Source organism: Callorhinchus milii, unplaced genomic scaffold, assembly GCF_018977255.1.
Source record: "Callorhinchus milii isolate IMCB2004 unplaced genomic scaffold, IMCB_Cmil_1.0 Scaffold2, whole genome shotgun sequence".
Lineage (NCBI taxonomy): Eukaryota > Metazoa > Chordata > Chondrichthyes > Chimaeriformes > Callorhinchidae > Callorhinchus > Callorhinchus milii.
In genome coordinates this window covers 92,089,059-92,108,136 of record NW_024704743.1, presented here as the reverse complement: position 1 = coordinate 92,108,136, position 19,078 = coordinate 92,089,059, and the positions used below count along the sequence as shown (strand labels likewise).

Genomic DNA, 19,078 nt, shown 5'->3' with positions numbered 1-19,078 from the left:
GTCAAAGATACGGTTATAGCTGTGGAAAGGGTCGAGGTGCTGGAGGGCCCCAAAACGGAATCTGTCTGGTTAGAGTTAAGGAACAAAAAAGGAGCTGTTACGCTGGTAGGGGTATACTATAGACCACCAAATAGTGGGAAGGAAATAGATGAGCAGATCTGCAAGCAGATCTCAGACAGATGCAAGGCTAATAGAGTCGTGATAATGGGGGACTTTATTTATCCCAACATAGACTGGTAAAACAACAGCGCAAAGGGCAAGGAGGGGGAAATATTCCTAAAATGCATACAGGACAACTTTCTTGATCAGTACGTTTCCAGCCCAACAAGGAAGGAAGCAGTGCTGGATCTAGTTCTGGGGAATGAAGTAGGACAAGTGGAGCAGGTTTCATTGGGAGAGCACCTGGGTAATAGTGATCATAACATCATTAGATTCAAAGTGCATATGGAAAGAGACAAGGAACCATCTAAGGTAAAGATATTCAACTGGAAGAGGGCAAATTTCACTGAGTTAAAAAGGGACCTAGCCAAGGTGGACTGGAAAGAAAGATTGGTGGGTAAAACAACTAAAGAGTAGTGGGAAGTCTTCAAGGTTGAGATAGCTCAGGGACAAAATAAATACATTCCCACAAAAGGGAAAAGTAGGGCTTCCAAACCTTTGTGGATGACGAAGGTAATTGTATCTAAAATGAAGCAGAAAAAGGAGGCGTATGACAAATGTCAAACCCAAGATACAGAAGACAACCAAATCAAATACAGGAAGTGCAGAAGAGATTTGAAAAAGGAAATAGGAGGGGCAAAAAGATTATACGAATAAAGGTTAGCGGGTAACATTAAAGGGAATTCTAAAATATTTTACAAACATATCAAGGAAAAAAGGCTTGTGGCCAATTAAGGGCCAAGAGGGAAATCTTATTGTGGAGGCAGAGGGCATGGCTGATGTGCAGAATGAGTACTTTGCATCTGTCTTCACAAAAGAAGTGGATGCACCAAATGCTGCAGTATCAGAGGAGTGGGTAGAGGAAATGGATAGGATAAGTATAAACAAAGAGGAAGTACTAAAAAGGTTGACTGCGCTGAAGGTAGATAAGTCGCCCGGTCCAGACGGGATGCAACCAAGGTTACTATGGGAGGCACGGGTACAAATAGCGGAGGCTTTGGCTACAATTTTTCAATCATCGTTGGACACAGGGGTGGTGCCATAGGACTGGAGAGTGGCCAATGTGACTCTCCTGTACAAAAAGGGACAGAAGGACAAACCTGGGAACTACAGGCCAGTCAGCCTAACATCAGTAGTGGGGAAACTCCTGGAGACTATAATCCGGGACAGAATAAATCTTCAGTTAGAAGAATATGGGTTAATTAGGGACAGCCAACATGGATTTGTTAAAGGCAAATCTTGTCTAACAAATCTAATAGAATTTTTCGATGAGGTAACGGAGAGGGTGGATAAAGGTAGTGCAATTGATGTCGTTTATATGGACTTTTAAAAGGCATTTGACAAAGTGCCACATGAAAGACTTGTAAGAAAGATAGAAGCCCATGGTATAAAAGGGACAGCGGCAGCATGGATCCAGAACTGGCTGGGAGACAGATGGTGAACGGCTGCTTTTCTGAATGGAGGGAAGTGTACAGTGGCGTCCCCCAGGGATCGGTATTAGGACCACCACTCTTCTTAATATACATAAATGATCTGGACTTGGGTATAGCAAGCACCATTTCCAAGTTTGTGGATGACACAAAGTTAGGTAGGGTGGTAAACAGTGAGAACGATAATAGCCAACTGCAGGAAGACATAGGTAGACAGGATAGGTAGATAAGGCTGTAAAAAGGGTAAATGGGATTCTAGGCTTTATAAATAGAGGCATAGAGTACAAGAGGTTATGATTAACCTATATAAAACACTGGTTAGGCCTCAGTTAGAATACTGTGCCCAGTTCTGGGCACCACACTATAGGAAGGATGTTAAGGCATTGGAAGGGCTGCAGAGGAGATTTACAAGAATGGTACCAGGAATGAGGGACCTTGATTATGAGGAAAGGCGAGAGAGGCTGGGATTATTCTCATTGGAGCAGAGATGATTCCGAGGAGATCTAATAGAGGTCTTCAAAATCATGAGGGGATTTGATAGGTTAGAAAGGGAAAAACTGTTTCCACTGGTGGGTGTGTCGGTGACTTGAGGTCACAGATTCAAAATAGTATCTAAAAGAAGCAGGAGAGGTGAGAAGAAATTTTTTCACGCAGCGAGTTGTTCGAATCTGGAACGCATTGCCTGAAAAGGGTGGTCGAGGCCGATTCGATAACTACTTTTAAAAACGCGGTGGACGGGTATTTGAGGACGACGGGTTTGCAGGGTTATGGGGAAAGGGCTGGGGAGTGGGATTGACATTAATTGCTCTATTCAAAGAGTTGGCACAAACTCGATGGGCCGAATGGCCTCTTTTTGTGCTCTATGATTCTATGAAGAGAACTCTGAGCTGAAGTTCCAGAGAGTGGGGACAGATGGGCTGAAAGCTTGACCACTGAAGGTGGGGCAGACTGGGTGGGGGGATGTGAAGCAGACCAGTGCTTCCTGAATAAAGGGAGTGGGCCGAGTGGTAGGGTTTAAGATGGTAGCAGAGATAGGGTAGGGGCAAGGCCATGGAGGGATTCAAAAGCGAGGATAAGGATCTTGAACTCGGTCTGGACGTCGGGAAGCCAGTGGAAATGGGTGGGGGTGATAGGCAGAGGAGAGGACATGAGCTGCAGGGTTCTGGTGGTCTGCTGCTTGTGGAGGGAAGAGTTGGGAAATTTGGTGAGCAGAGAGTTGGTATAAACTTGGTTGGATGTGATGAAAGCATGAATAAGGTTCTCGGTGGCCCAGTTGAGAGGTAATATGTAAAAATACACAGAACAGGAAGGGCTACTGATGAGTGACTGTACTCAGTGGGAATTTACTGTGTGCCAATGGCGTTGGCCAATAAAAATTGTGACTCCACAAGGAAATTACTGCAAAGTGCTATACAAATACAAACTACTTCTTTCTTAAAACATTATGCTTTTGAAGACTATCTGTACAAATATTAAATGAAAATGAACCTTGCTTACTAAGTACCTACTTTCTGTTTTCTTCTGCTTAACGTAGTCTGTTTTTAAGACCTCTCCACTCCTGGGCTGTTTTCTCTTTGGCCTGCCACTGGGTGTTATCAGCATCATGTGTTATGGAATATGGACAGCAGATGGGGAATATGAACCAGAAGAAGGCGAGCTACCTGAACCAAATGCCATTACTCAGGGAGATACTGAAGCCAGTGATGAGGAGAAGGAAGATGGCAACTACGAATATCACAAAAATGATGATAAGATTAGAGAAAATTCAGACCATACAGATGAGGAACTTGAAGAAAAGAGCATGGTGGAAAAGAAAACTGATTAACTAGAGTTTAAATGCTGAGTTCTTTTTAGTGTTTGTTTTTGGATGATTATGACCATTGTTGCATTTTAACATGAGCAAGACCTTTAGAAAAATAACAGAAATGGATACTTGACTTAACCAGGTGACATGCACTCTTTATAGAAGCTGTCTGGATTGGAGATGTTTTGAATGATTATGTAAATTTACATTTTGTTCTTTAGGTGCACATAATTTTTTAAAACAATGATATAGACTATGTTATACAAGTATACAATGAGCATTACAACCATTTTCTTCCATACTCTGCAACATGCATCTATATACAGTGCAGCTCCATGAATAACACTTATTACAGTGTGAATATCATTATCATGCTGGCTCTACTGTGGACCCTATTCACTATGCATATACCCAGCCAGCCCACATATGTCCTGTGGATCAGCTGGCGTGCAGTTAGAGTTGTTATGGATCCCAAACACTGAGACCCACTTTACACTCACGATTCAATATTGAGATCAGCAGAAAGAGTATTGCATTGAACACATAGCCCACTGTAGGGCATTTGAGAGTTTCATAAAGTGAAGCTAATGAGTAAGATGGAGTAGAAAGTGATCACTCAACATAATCTGTAGGTCATTGTTAATGAGAATGTTTTATCATTGCTGTTTGTTTACAGTTGTAAACATCAGAAATGAGTATTAGCCACTTCTATTACTTGACAGACTATATGAAAGCTGTGAAAACAAAATCTTTATAAGAGATTGCATTTTACTAACAAAACTATTCCAATATCTCAGTGGTACTTACACTGGGAACAAAGACAAATGATTATTTTGGAGTTCTTGTACTTTTTATGTTGGTTCATTTTACACCTAAAATTGACCTTTTTTTGTCAAAAACCTGAAATAAGCCATACACGCCTTGAAGTGGAATACGACTTGATGTGAACACAAATTATTGTTATTTATGTAGGTTACACATTTTCTACAAATCATAAGCAACTGCTTTGATAATATAATATATAGTAAATGAAATATTAAATCAAAGTGCTTTCTACAGGTTATAAAAAACGATAAATGCTAGTTTAAAACATCCCTTTTATTTAGGAAATGACTGAAATACACAGTACATGTTGTCCAATATTTATTTTCACTAGTTAAAGCGCCTTGGGACGTCCTCCCGACGTGAAAGGCGCTATACAAATATAATTTTTTTGTTAAGGCCTTTCCATGTATACTGTTGGCAATTCAACATCATCCCTATATAAATACTTGTATAAACATGAATGTAGCTGAGTAAATCAACAATAGTCTTTCAATAGTTAATACAGGGTTGCAAATACAGTGCAGCCTTTCATGTAGTGTAAAATGAACCCCTTACAACTAATTGCCGGAGTAGCTGTTTTAAAGATATTTTTCAATGGAAATAACTGCACTGTGGGGCCTGGGATAATTTTTTCCATCTATTTCTACAATGTTACCCCACTGAGCCAATGTTCTCAACTGCTCCAAAAATAAATCAGATATAAAACTCATATTTCAAAAGACCAAATGCTAGAAATGTGAAACTGTTTATAATTTTAGTATCATTGCTTGGTTTCTTCCTCCTCTCTTAGCACTTCCTCTTTTAATTTCCATTGGAACTATTTGTTTATGTAGTAGTTTTTTTTATTTTGACCCTATGTTTTGAAACCCTTTATAATTCCAGGTTTAATGCGCCTGTCACTAATTTTGCTTCACTTAAAAATAAATCTGCGTTTCTTATTTTGGAGATCTCTTTATGCAGCTAAAAAGCACATCTGGATCCAAGTTTTCCAAGCCCTTCATAATCTTATATGGTTGCCTTGAAACTTCAGCTACCTGCATCAACACATTTCTCAGTCATTACCCCAGCAAAACTTCTCCAGTATATCCAGCCTCTAATATATTGCTTGAAATGTCTCAAATAGTAGGTGAGAATAGTGAAGTATTTGTAGGCAAACAAACCACAAATCATATGAATCATATGAAATAACTGATGAATTTAGCTGCAGGATTGGAAGAATAGTGAGCTTACCTGCGATGGGGCCTTCCTTTCCCACACCCAGCTAATAGTCTGGAATCATTCATGAAGCATAGCAATGCGTGAGCGGGTCTGCTGGTGACACTTGTACGAACTCCCAGCAGGAGTCGCCAATCTCAGAAAATAAACTTGGAAGGGAAAAGGTAGCAATGTGCTTTTCCAATGTTACAAAGAATCACATGCAGTGTTTCTGCAATACTTGCTTTAATTTCCTAATTAGTTTTACCCACAACTGCTTAGAGACGTCTTGGAAGACGTCATAAGGCGCTACATCGAATGCAAGGATTATTATAATATAGATGCTTAAGTGTTAAAATAGTAATTTGTGTTTCTAACTGCCAGAAAATGTATCATGCTGGAGCTAGGAAAGGTATAGAAATTTTCATGAATAAATTATTTGGAAGGTTGTACAATTCCTAAGAATTGATGACTCCAGGTACATCATACGGAAATGTAAGGAATCCCATCAGTGTCACACAATAGACCACAATATATTTAAATCTTTGTTGATCATAACGGCGAATGGATTTGGCACTTTTTTATGGTGAGCCAGTTAGCTGATACGTCATCATGCTTGTTTGACAATTCTACTTCTGTATGCTGTTTGATATGGAGTGCACTATCAAGGCAGCCACATACTTTTGCCTAATCAGTGTTGAATATGTAGGATTTTTGATGTAGCTCAACAGGGCAATAAGGTTGTTCAAAATTGATTCATAGCTGAACAAGAATAACCAGTTATTGTCTACTCTTTGTTTCTAGTTTTTGACTTGGATGCTTTTAACTTTTATTTCTGAAATGACAAATGCCTGTGCTCCATCATTGTTCCAATTTAACAAATTTATTACTTTCAATACATTTTTTTTTGTCAACCGGGTGTCTGAATGCTTTGTGTTATTTTGTCCAGGACAAATATATTGCTTGAAATGTCTCAAATAGCAGTTGAGATAAAACCTGTCACCATTCGACTAAATCCAATCAAAATTGGGAGTTTGGTGAGACTCAGAAACAGGGAATCCAAGATAAACCAAATCAATTTAACATTTTTATTTCTTTAAATGTTTTTCAAGCTTGCAGCACATTAAGTATCGGCTTCTTTCCTGAACTTCATAAATATAAAACATATGACCTGTTTCTTCTCAACATCTTCCTTGGGGCAGGTGGACAGCTTGACCATCTGGCACTCAATCACCTCTTCCTCATTTATATATTTTGTTGTTTGCTACCATAATGTCCTCGGTCATGCAATTCATTGCCTTGTTTGGTAATCATTTACCACACATGAAAAAGTTAAGTGCAATCATTCTGTTCTTTATATCACAAGTTAACAGTTTTACTGCCCAATATAAATTGAAAGTCACAATACCATTGCATGGTTTTGGCATCTCAGACTAACGAGCAATTATTTTTGCACACAATACTATCAACAATTGTATCTGTCATCAAACCACCACCACAATGCTTCTAAGAGTAACCAAACCAGATTTGCATACGCCTTCCTTCAACACATGGACTTTTGTTTATGTCTGCACACCTTTTGAGATGCACCCATCTTACCCAATTCTGGATAGGTTGGCAAGAGACTTGTAAGCCCAAGAGTGTGCGTTGGGGTACTGCTGGAAGTTAACCAGCTGAAACCACAAATCTCGCCATTTATCATGGTCTAGAAAGCTTCCCACTGCTTGTCTAACTAGGACCACCCTTTCCATTAGGGTTTTGACTTGCATGGCTAACAAGAGTTGAGTAGAAAGAATCTGTGTCTCTAAACCTGACTGGGAGTATGGATGCAGTGTAGAGGGAGCTTGACTGAGTTTCTTAACTTAAATTTCATCAACAAGCCAGGCCTGCTCGTCTTATCAGCAATGCCTGGTGGACTTGGCTGCCAGCAAATTGACTAGATTCTAATACTCTGGTTTCTAAGCATGTCACTTTGGAGCCAGTTCAGCCTAAATAATCCCGCTTATCTCTACTCCCCTTTGGAGGATAGTCACTAGTTGGTCACCCGATAAACCAGGTTTGAGTCCTTACTCCCTGTGAATAGCACAAATTGTGCCATATCCTTACCTATTTCAGTGAGGTTACAGTTGTAAGTACAGAGCTTGAACAGCAGCTGCTCATCTGTGTACCAATCAAGGAAATATATAATATAGCTTGCTATAACAAACTTGGAATAATCATTTTTGTTTATCAGAAGCAAAATCTGATACATGAGGTTTTGCCAGGCCTAAAATAATGAAATGTGCAACTTAATGGTTTGAAACAGCTGAGCCAAGATTAGATTCAAAGTAACTTATGTTCTCCATTGCCCTGGTTACTGCAGTAATCCTGGTTGGAAATCCAATTGTAGATTTTTCACAGCATTAGTTTAGTAGAATGCTTAAAATAAAATTGCAGCTGTGATGCTTCCTGTTAAAATCTACATATTTATGTAACAACTTAATTTCCTCACGATGAAATATACATCATTTTGTTTCTGGGCATTTGTTAATTCTGTGTTGAACAAATAAAGTCAAGAAAACCTATGGCATTTTTCTATAATAGTTTACATTTTCAAATATTCAGTAATCTTTTTTAATGTCTGAAAAGTTAATGAATTTGTGGATCTAGGGAATTACTACATATCCATAATGTGATATTGCTCCTAATTGAGGAAACTTTTTAAAATTTACAATAAGCCTTCAACATAAGAGGCTTTCTGACTAGATATCAACTGGAAGCTCAAATAACAAGTACAAATTCCAGCTCACTTTGTTTTTGTTAAATGTGGAAAACTCAAGAATATTCCACAACTACATATAAAAAAATAATCTACCAATCTGTAGAACACCACATTGGCAACTGCTGTGTTTCAATCCACCAAGATAATGTGCCCTTTGTAAAATTTAAAACCACATTTTCTTGTACTCAGCAAAAGCAGCCACATCCAGACAGGTATTAAGGTCAACAGGAAATATTTTATTTATGTCCAAGCACAGAAAGCCTTTGTCTTCAGTTCAAACGAAGAATGATGGGGAGACAGTCAAAATATCTGAAAGTTTTAAAAATAATATTAATTCAAAATGTGACAAGGGCATATTAAACAAATGTCATCCGAGGTGGGATTGAGATGCATAAAAAGAAAAAAAGTTCTCATTTTGGTACTAACAAAAACAGTTTAGTTAATCTCATATTTTAATCAAAATGGAGGAGAATCAACTGAGACAAGGTGGCAGGAGAAGTACAACATAATTGGTTTTGTTAACAGGTAAGGAAGTGGATGGCAGAAACACAGCCAGCGCTCCTGCTCTAGATCACCATCCAGTGGCCATCTGATGGAAAGAGGATTGTATGGATATTGGGTATTGACAGAATTTTATTCAGCTGTGATGCTGCTACACTAAATAGTCTGCCAGCATACAAACTAAACTCATGCCCAAACAAAACCTGTGTGAGTGGTTCTACAGCATGTTTTTGTACTTCAGGGGCAGTAATGACAATTGGAGTGCTCTAATTGCACTCACAAAAACAAAAATCTAGAATCACACGTTGCTTTCACAGTACCTAAAGATCTGTTCATGTATTTGGGGATTTCTGGTTTTTTGTATCAGTTTTAAAAAGAATAATGGTTGTTGGGAAAAGTGAATGTTTCATTTTAGGTATAATCTGTTAAAGGCATTTGAAAAACAATTTTAAATTTTGAATTCGGGCCTCAGCGAGCATTCAATTAGAAAATTATTAATGAAAATATTCTAAACTATATGAAACATTCAAGTATCAATTTTATGCAAATTGATAAAAACTATAGAATTACATGACGTTTGTTTCATGGCTGTTTGTGGAATTGGGCTGTGTACCACTGCTGCGTGCAATTCAGCTGCCTTGTTCTCTTACAAATACAGTCACTCCACAGTAAATCCCGTGTAGTGCTTCAGGGCATCCTCCCTACATGGATTATTCTTATTATTGTGACCATTCTTACAAAGATTTTTTGAAAATCTTCTTTTAAAATCTCATATGAAATGTTGAAAATAGACTGTAGATATCCTTGTATTTTGAACATTCCATGTTCTTACCTTCATATTTAGGCCATTATTTATGTTTTGGTTTCACACTTTCAAATATACCAGCTTCTCTCATTGCTTCAAACTCCTTCATAGCATCATACTTCTTGTAGAAGTCAGCATATGCCTGCTTCTTGGGTTCAGTTACTGCATACTGCAAAGTGTTAAAATGTTTCAGAATTAAAAATATTGTATTTTTACCCCTGTGCCTTAAACAGTAAAACAAAAAAGTAGACCAATGATTTATTATAATGAAATAATTATTCATTACAAATACAGTCACTTCATTTCATAGTAAATTCTTGTGAAGCAGTTTGAGATGCAACGATTAGTATTATTAATAATTGCACAGGCCTCTTAAATGGAAGTTTGACGCAGAACACCTGCATGCATATACACACATACACAACAAAGCAGAGGGACTCAGAAAGACAGACTCGAAAGACTGTGAATAATCTTTGTGGGTTATCTTTAACACATCAATGGAAAATGTGGTTGAATATTTCAGAGTGTTAACTACATTCGAGTCTCGAAAACTGTACAACGTTTAAGAAAAAGCTGCAATAAATTTAATGATCAAATCAGATTACCAACACATTATAAAATTGTCAAATACCAAAATTACAAGAGCTAGAGAGTATCTGCAGGCTTCAGGGCAAAGGTGAACGTTAACACAAAGTGGCATTTTAGTCACTACTTAACAAAATTCACATCAGCTACTATTTTTAAGCTACCTGCCAGCCTTCACCTTGAGTCATTCATCTTGTTCAAGGTCCATCTTAAGACCCTTGATTACCTTTTTGGTGATCTTTCCTCTCCGCACCCCCTTGGGTGCCAAGCTAGGAATGTTAAGCACCTTGGGACTTGAAAGGTGTTGAATAAATGTATTGTATTCTGTAAATGACCTAAATATTATAGCCATATTTGAAAGACAGCAGTCCACTACTTTGTGTAGAATCTGTCAACAAAATCATCCATACCACTGCACTCCTCTATGGAATGGTAGTATGAATATATGGGACAACAACTACATGCATTTAGTTATATAGCAACCTTCACACCTTATTGTCTCAAAGCGAGACTGGGTGTGGTGAAAAGAATAAAGATCCTGAGCTCAATGATACTAACCTTGATGAAAGCAGCTGCTGAAAAAGACACTGCAAACGCCACAACTAAATGCAATCGCAAACGTTTGGCCAACAGGCCTCTCATCACAGGCTTGACAATCACGGAGGAAGACATGATAAAATCTTTCCTTTTAAGAAAAAAACAAAAATGAACATGAGAAATGTGATTTTCTAACAGATCAGTCAAAAGGTCATGAGGCCAAGCCCCACATCAGGACTTGGAACTCATGTAGGTGATTTTTTGGGAGATGCTGTCTTTTGGTCACATTAAATCAAGGTCCCTTCTGTCTGTTCAGGTGAACATTAAAGATCCAATATTTGAAAAGAGAAGAGTTTTTCCCGATGTCGTGGCCAACACTCCCCCAGATAAAAGTTCATTTCATGGCTGTTTGTGGGATAATGTCGTGACCAAATTAAGTTCGCTGCTGTATTGGCACCTTTCAAGTCAGGAGGACGTCCCAAGGCGCTGGACCGTCAGGGAGTTGGTGAACATGCACGACAATCCGCACCCGAGTTGGTGGTTTGGATCAGGAGGGGTGGAGGGTAGGGGTAGGAGGATGACTGAAGGCACAGTCGAAGAAGAGGGTCTAGAGACAGTCTTGTCGAAGACAAGGGAGGGGTCGAGGTGGAGGGACTGCGGGATGGAAATCCAGAGGGTGGGGGCAGAATGGCAGAAAGCCCGCCTGTCAATGGTGGGGCAAGCGAGGCGGGGGATGTGAAGCAGGCTGGAGCCCGCTGAGCAGAGAGACAACGGCAGGTTGGTAGAGGATTAGAAGGTTGCAGAGGACTTTGAAGGTGAGGACCAGGATCTTAAACTGTATCCTCTGTGTGATGGGAAGCCAGTGGAGTCGGGCGAGGATGGGGGTGATAGGGTCGCGGAGCTTAATGTGGGAAAGGACACGGGCTGCAGAGTTCTGGATGATCGGCAGCCTGTGGAGGGAGGAGCTGGGGAGGCCGACAAGCAGGGCGTTGAGCCTGGAGGTGATGAACCTACATGTGCAACTGCCCCTCCAAACCGAAGGATAAAACCTCCGATCCTCCTCCCCCCACTCCAAAAAAAAACATGGGAACAAACACCGTCATCCCCTAAAACCAGGGCAGAAAACTCTCTCCCTTTAAAAATTAGGGGGAAAAAAAAACTTCTAAAACAGGGGGTGGGGAAGCATCCTCCTCCTCCTCCTCCTCCAGGGGGGAACCCTCTTCCCTCAAACAAAAACACAGGAAAAGACAACAACCCACAAACCAGGGAAACCCAGGGATAACCCACCCCCGACCCCGGACACCCCCGCCCCCAACCCCGGACACCCCCCGCTCCCCCAACCCCGGACACCCCACCCCGCCCCCCAACCCCCCCGGCCCCCCAACCCCGGACACCCGCTCCCCCAACCCCGGACACCCCCGCCCCCAACCCCGGACACCCCCGCCCCCAACCCCGGACACCCCCGCCCCCAACCCCGGACACCCCGCCCCCAACCCCGGACACCCCGGACACCCCCGCCCCCAACCCCGGACACCCCGCCCCCAACCCCGGACACCCCCGCCCCCAACCCCGGACACCCGCTCCCCCAACCCCGGACACCCGCTCCCCCAACCCCGGACACCCGCTCCCCCAACCCCGGACACCCCCTCCCAACCCCTAACACCCGCTCCCAACCTCTTCCACCCCCTCCCAACCCCTAACACCCTCTTCCCCGGGGTAAATCTCTCCCTGGTCTCTGCCGCCCTCCCCCCCACCACCACCACCACCACGACCTGAGGCCAAGGCTCCCCGCGCCCTGTGGACAAGACAGTCGCACAGCCGTTTCCATGGCGGGCAGCGCGGCCTCCCCTTCCCTGGGGGCCGCTGTGGAGGCCGGGGCGGGGCGGGGGTCCGGGGGACACGGGATCAGCTGTAACCCGAGGCCCGAGGCTCCAAGGTTACCAGCGGTTACCCTCCGCCCGGCCCCCGGGCACAGACAGGAACCCAGACGGCGGTTAGTGTGAGCCGAGGCCTGGCCCCCGCGCCCTGCCCCCGGGCCGTGCGGTGCTGTGTGGCCGGGGTTTGGGTGGTGTCCGGGCGGCAGCTCCTCACCCGATCTCCTCCTCCTCCTCCTCAAGGCCTCTGGGTCACTCTCTCCGCCTCCGCGCCTGCGCGCCGATAAACCCGGGGCTGACACGCCCCCCGCGCGTCAGCGGCGCGGTGACGTCACGGCGCAGCGCGCAGCGCAGGGTTTGGGCGGGAATTGGGTGTCACGCAATCTGACAACAACAACAACAACAACAACAAGTGCCTCCACACCTCAGGCACTGACCGCCTCGCCAGCCGTGGCCGCTCACTCCGCCTCACTCCGCCGGTCCGGGGGCTCGGACGTCTTGTTTGACCCTCAACTATCCTTTCTACCCCACGGCCGCGCCATGACCCGCTCCGCCCTCCCCCTCCCCCTCCGCGACGTCGTCCGAACCCAAAGCGAAATCGCGCAGGACTCTGCATCGCCGGGTGCGGCTTCTTGGCCGTCCATTGTGACATCTATTTGCGATTTTGCAAGTTCAAATTAATAAAGTGCGTTCACTCGTGCAGCTCGTGTCCCCATCGCCCCCACCCGCGCCCGGCTCCCCCGGCTCCCCCTCCCCCCTCGCCCTCGCTGACAAGGCGCTCCTACGTCTCTCACCTGCTGACCCCCTATCAGCCTGTCCGCTCCCTCCGCTCCGCAGGCTCTGGCCTGCTCCAGGTGTCCCGCTCGACCCATCCAGACATTGGCCGCCAGGTTCCAGCCTCTGTGCCTCTACTCTTTGGAATTTCATCCCACGATCCCTTCGCATCACTCCCTCTGCCGCCTCCTTCAAGGCACGACTCAAGACCCTCCTTTTTGACCGTGCCTTCAGCCGTCCTCCTGCCCCCTCTGCCTTCCCTCATCTCAACCTTGCCCTCCTGATCCCTGACTGTTCAGCACCTTCGGACTCCTCCCGACGTGAAAGGCGCTTTACAAATGTAATTTTGTTGTTCTCATTGTTCACACAAAGCAGCAACTCAGAGTACTAATCCATGGCAGAGCTTGACCAAGGAGAAAAGGGAGGTGACTGTTGGTACAATCAAAGAAGAAGGTTGTTTGGTGCAATCCGAAGACATGCAATCTGAAGGGGGCAAAGCGGAGGGATATTAGATGCAGATTTGCAAGAGCCAAGGCTTGTAGACCGCAGAGTGTGCATTGGGGTACTGCTGGAGTTTAACTAATTAATACAGCGTAGCTTGCCTTTGAAAGCACTGTCTGACAAGCTTTCAAATGCTTCTCCAACGAGAACAAACCTATCTGTTAGGGCTTGGGATTCTAGGTTTACCAGGACCAGAGTGCGAAGAACACATGCCCCAGTGCAGGTGAGCCAGGCTGGCAAACCAGAATACTGAGACCACCACATTGTTTCCTACCAAGCTCCTGTCGACTTCTTCAGATGAACATTAAAGACACAATAGCATTATTTCTCCCGGTGTATTAGCCAACCAACCCCCGGATAAACTGATTATTCATTTCATGGCTGTTTGTAGGACTTACTGTGCGCACATTAGCTGCCAGATTTACTTATAAAATGCACTTTAAAATATATATCCTCTATGTTCACTGCACGTGGATGGATACTATAACACTTTATAAGAATTTATATCATTCAAAAATTGCAAACATAACTAATGCTATGATGTTCCTATGTACAATATAGGTGTCCTTAATCTATAGAATTGAGGCACTTACTGTCCAAATCCTGTAGCTCAGTGGTTAGAGCACTCACCTGGCAAGTGGAAGACCCAGTTCGATTCACGGCAGGGTGAAACCTTGGGCAAGTTTCCTTACTCCACCCGCCCTGATAATAATGCTTCAAGAAAAAAAAGCCAATAATAATTTGGTCACTTCAATCCATGACTGTTTGTGGGACACTGCTGTGCGCAATCGTCTGCCGCGTTTCTCCCACAAAATATACAGTCAATTCACTTTACAGTCTATTCTGTGAAGCGTTTTGAGATGTCCAGAAGGCATGAAAAGCGCTATATCAAATGCAAGGATTATTATTATTATTAAGTCCACATTAAATCATTCTGCCGTCCTTTCATAGGGTAAGATAGGTTTCTCAGACTTTCTGGTCCATGATAAACCTTCAGGACTTGCTGGTGTTGGTGACCAGCCTGATGCTTTTAATATGCTGAACATTTTAACAGAATAAGTTTGCAAACAATACTAATTACAATCTGGGGGAAGTATGACATAATTAGCAATTTAATCTAAAATGCCATATTACATTTTCATTTTGTGTGACCTACTGTATTCAGGATCTTACATCTTACATACTGCAATCAATCCTTGTAAATGGGCCTATGGACTCTGGACTACAGCCCAGAAAATCCTGGAAGCCTTTCATCCTCTGTGTAAGAATGGCAGAAGTGGTTTAATGTAATTGTAAATTGTCCAGAATATTTATGAAAATGAACAATGTATCCCAAATATAAGATTTATCTTGTGTTTTATTTTGCGAAGGAACTTGAGGAGTATTTCCTGTAAGTATTTTCATTTTTCAAGTGGTTTGTTTCACATTCATTTTCTCGGCATTCCTTGTCATTTGTCATTTTTCTTTGATTCATACCAGGCTAATGTTCTAATAATGAATAAATAGTTTTGAGTAAATGAGCAGATCCTATATCTTGCTGAGTCTTCACTCCTAATTTCATCCAGCAGTACACTACCTTCAATCAGATGTAGTACAGAATCTAAGTTGCACGTATTTGGAGACATAATTTTTGGAAACAAATATATCTGTTGTTTTGTTTTGCATTTTATGTGTTACGTGTAAGAAAACAAAAGGGAAACATTTAATATATTCATACTGTAATTATAGAGCAGCCGCAAAACACGTTTTATGTAATTCAAGAACAATATTGTGGTACATTAAAATTATCCTATTTATAGTGGTAACATGTTTTCCAGATTGTAAAATAGTAACAATTTAAAGTATTATCCACTAAATCATATTATGCCAGCCCTTTACTTCTTACTATCTTTATGTCTCTCTGAGCCCTGTTTCTCTTTCTCTCACTCTCTGATTCTCTCTCCTTTCCAACCCCTGTGCTCCCCACCACCTTCGACTATGCCTATGGTCAGCTCCCCTCCCCCTTCCCTCCTCCCCCCTCCCCCATCCTATCTCATCCCGCTTGGCATTCGTCACTGTATTGTATAAAATGATACTCTAACCCAATGCTGGATATGTGCTGTATTGTTGGAGGTGTCAACCTTCAGATGAGACATTGAACCAATGCCCTGTTCAGCTGGATGTTGAAGATCCCATGGCACTATTTGAAAAGAGAAAGGAGTTTCTCCTGGTTTCCTGGCCAACAATCCTCCAAATAAAATTGGTTATTCGTTTCATGGTTGTTTGTGGGACATTGCTGTGCATAAGTTGCCTGTCATGCTCACCCACAAAGCACATAGTCACTACATTTTAAAGTATATCCTGTGAAGTGCTTTCAGACATTCTCCTAATGTGAAAGGCGCTATACCAAATGTAATAATTATTATTATTTTTTGTGAAGGGTGCTATATGAATACATGATATTGTTGTTCACTAAGACATATCTTTGTGGGACTGGCAAAATAATTCCAGTTGCATACATGTGCAAGAATTGTGCAATTGTGTGCATGATGCCTGAGGTTCCCTCGGAGCTCAATTGACCACATAGTGTGAACTTTAATGGTCCTTCCAAGTAGCAAATGCATTGGAAAGAAGATAGAACTTGAATTCTTACAGCATGTTATTGTGTCAAAATGCTTCAAACACTTTACTAAGTGCACTGATTTTTTTGTAAACAAACGTGAATCTGTGGACAGGTTAGGAGCAATGTTTTCACACATGGAGTTGTTAGAATATGGAATGCCCTGCTGGGAGCGGTGGTTGAAGGAGATTCTGCATAGTCTTTCAGAAGGGGATTAGATAGATATCTGAACAGGAGTAAACTACAGGAGAATGGAGAAAGGGAAGGCAAATAGGATTGAAAGAATCAGCACAGACACAATGAGTCAAAGATCTTCTGTGCTGCAAATTTATTTGGTTTCATTCGCTACAGTACTTATATTCTTGCACTAGATCTTGATTTTGAGGTTTGGGAATGCTAAACATGAAGACGAAATCTTGTGGTGAGACAAGAAGTGCAACACAAATCTGACACATTAATTATTTGTGTTTACTAAAACATTGGAAGTTAATTTATGTGCAGAATATCTAAAGCTACATCTTTCTTCTGTAGTTAGAAGTAAAAATCTGGCAGATATAGTTTTCTTATTACAATATTAATGTAACATAATAAAAACAATAATAATTTGGTTACTCAGTCCACGACAGTTTGTGGGACACTGTTGTGTGCAATTGGCTACCATATTTCGCCCACAAATATACAGTCAATTCACTTTACAGTATATTCTGTGAAGCGCTTTGTGGCATCTAGAAGACAAGAAAAGTGCTACATTAAATGCAAGGATAATTATTATTATTACATATAAGATTTTATCTAAAACTTTGTACAACCCATCAATTAACCAAAAACAAAATTTATTTTAGTAAAGCGATGAGGTTGAACTCCCTTCTCTTTGCAAACAGTGTCATGGACTTTGATGCCCACTCAAAGAAACATTCTTTTATCATCCTGTGGTTAGAAGATTCTATATACTTACACAGTAAATTGTTTTGTAGTTGCTGAAATAGGAAGGCCATCCATCCATTCGTTAATAAAGGAAAGGTTATCATTTATTTCAAGTGCTCTTAAGGGTTTTGAGCTTGCAGTCCAGACTGCTGCTCCAGGACAGTACGAGGGGAGTGTTGGATTGTAAAAGGTACTGCCCTATAGATGAGATGTTAAACCATGGTCCCATAAGTTTGTTCAGGAGGATTCTAAAAATTCCATCATCACTGATCAAAAGGAAAGAGAGTTTCTTCAGGTGTCCTGGCCAAGAATCCCCCAGATTAATCAGTGGAATATAGTTTGCGGTACATTGCTATCTGCCAATTAGATGCCAATATAGACACTACATGTCACAGCAATTACCTGGGAAGCCTTTCGAGATGTTTCGAATTTATACACATTACGTACAAGGAATATTATTAGTATCAGATAAAAACACAGGTCAATAAATGCCAACAGTAGATGGCACTGTTTACTTTTTAAAGCTGTGTGAGCATCAGTCATGGACTTGCTGAATGTTATTAATACAAAATACTCAGTCTCAGTCAAACTGCCTTCATACGAAAATCAAGGTCTAATTTGTGGTATTTTGTAACAGATTTTTTGAAAAAAGAAATGAGTTAGAAATTATCAAATTTCTAAAAGCTTGAATCTTTTCTCAGTTATATCAAAAGTTTAGAAATCTGATAATTACACAGTTCTTATGAAGTAATACAATAAACTAGAACCTGATGTAAACTACAGAAAAGACTTGTGCTTGTAGTGATGTGGACGGTTTTCAGGCCCAAACATTATGAAGAACGTTTGGGGGGAAGTAATCACATCCATAACCAGATGTTAGCTATTGAGTATCTCGGTCTTTAGTCATTAACTAGTCTCAGTGAATACATCTATCTACGATCTGATATCTGTCACCAGTAATAACTGATCAATCACAGATCATACTTTTCGCCCTATAGAATAAAATGAGCTTATTTTGGTGGAGAAATGCAGAGGTATGATCACAGGTCATGATTCACATAGACACTGGTGATTCACATAGAACATGTGCCTCAAGTTGTAGCTAAGTTATGGGGACAGTTCTCAAGTAGCGTTGCTTGATGATGTTAAGTAAGCTCTAACAAACAGCCATGAAATGAATGCTCAAATTATTTGGGGGATTGTTGACCAGGATAAACATCCTTCTCTTTTTGAATTGTACTATGGAATCTGTATGCGAAGGACGATACCTCCAATAATACAGCACACCCCCAGCACCTCACTGAAGTGTCAGCATGGACTATATGATTCCAAATCCCAAAGTGGGGCTTGAACCCACAACTTTAAGACTCAGGCGAGAGGGCTACCAACTGAGGCAGGCTTACACACAAATCAGATGATACAAAGCTATGATGGACGTTCAATACTTTTCTGAAAAACAACCCAGGTAGAAAGAAAGATCTGGAAATTCACTTTAAAAATACCAAAAGAGTTCTATCACTAAATGATGTCCTTGACTGGGCAAGAGGATTGGAGATTTAAGCTGGAGTCATGAGGTGGCTTTGGTCTTTGACCTCTTGTTAGCTAGAAAAAGTGTAAGCAATAAATAACTTCACTAAATAACCGTGTAAAAGGCCAGACAGACTAATTCTAAATAAGCTGCCACCTCTCAGTCAAAGCTCTTCTATTCACCGATCTGGAGACTGAAGATTGCGGGAGTATGAAGAGGTTGTGACTGGAGGGGTGATACTGTATTGCAGACATTGCAATGAACACAACAATACATG

At 41.7% G+C, this 19,078-nt stretch overlaps 2 protein-coding genes across 3 annotated transcripts in view; one reads left to right on the top strand and one right to left on the bottom strand.

Moving 5' to 3' along the window:
• tmx3b (thioredoxin related transmembrane protein 3b) overlaps nucleotides 1-6,326 on the top strand; it is a 37,063-nt gene extending 30,737 nt beyond the window's left edge. The window contains exon 16 of the mRNA XM_007888018.2: nucleotides 3,124-6,326. Coding sequence (XP_007886209.1) covers nucleotides 3,124-3,414 — 291 coding nt within the window. The 3' untranslated portion in view covers nucleotides 3,415-6,326. The remainder of the gene's footprint in view (nucleotides 1-3,123) is intronic.
• Nucleotides 6,327-8,388: 2,062 nt separating this feature from the next.
• On the bottom strand, nucleotides 8,389-12,775 carry LOC103175179 (cytochrome c oxidase subunit 6C). 2 transcript variants are annotated; one of them, XM_007888020.2, is made up of 4 exons: nucleotides 12,693-12,775; nucleotides 10,623-10,749; nucleotides 9,507-9,648; nucleotides 8,389-8,482 (listed from the first exon to the last, which is right to left on the bottom strand). In XM_007888020.2, the coding sequence occupies exons 2-3, from the start codon at nucleotides 10,734-10,736 to the stop codon at nucleotides 9,523-9,525; spliced, it is 240 nt and encodes a 79-aa protein (XP_007886211.1). In that variant the 5' UTR covers nucleotides 10,737-10,749; nucleotides 12,693-12,775; the 3' UTR covers nucleotides 8,389-8,482; nucleotides 9,507-9,522. The 2 variants fall into 2 exon arrangements, with proteins under 2 accessions (XP_007886211.1, XP_042202781.1); XM_042346847.1 differs by having other exon boundaries at nucleotides 10,623-10,744; nucleotides 12,693-12,762.
• Nucleotides 12,776-19,078: the final 6,303 nt, after the last annotated feature.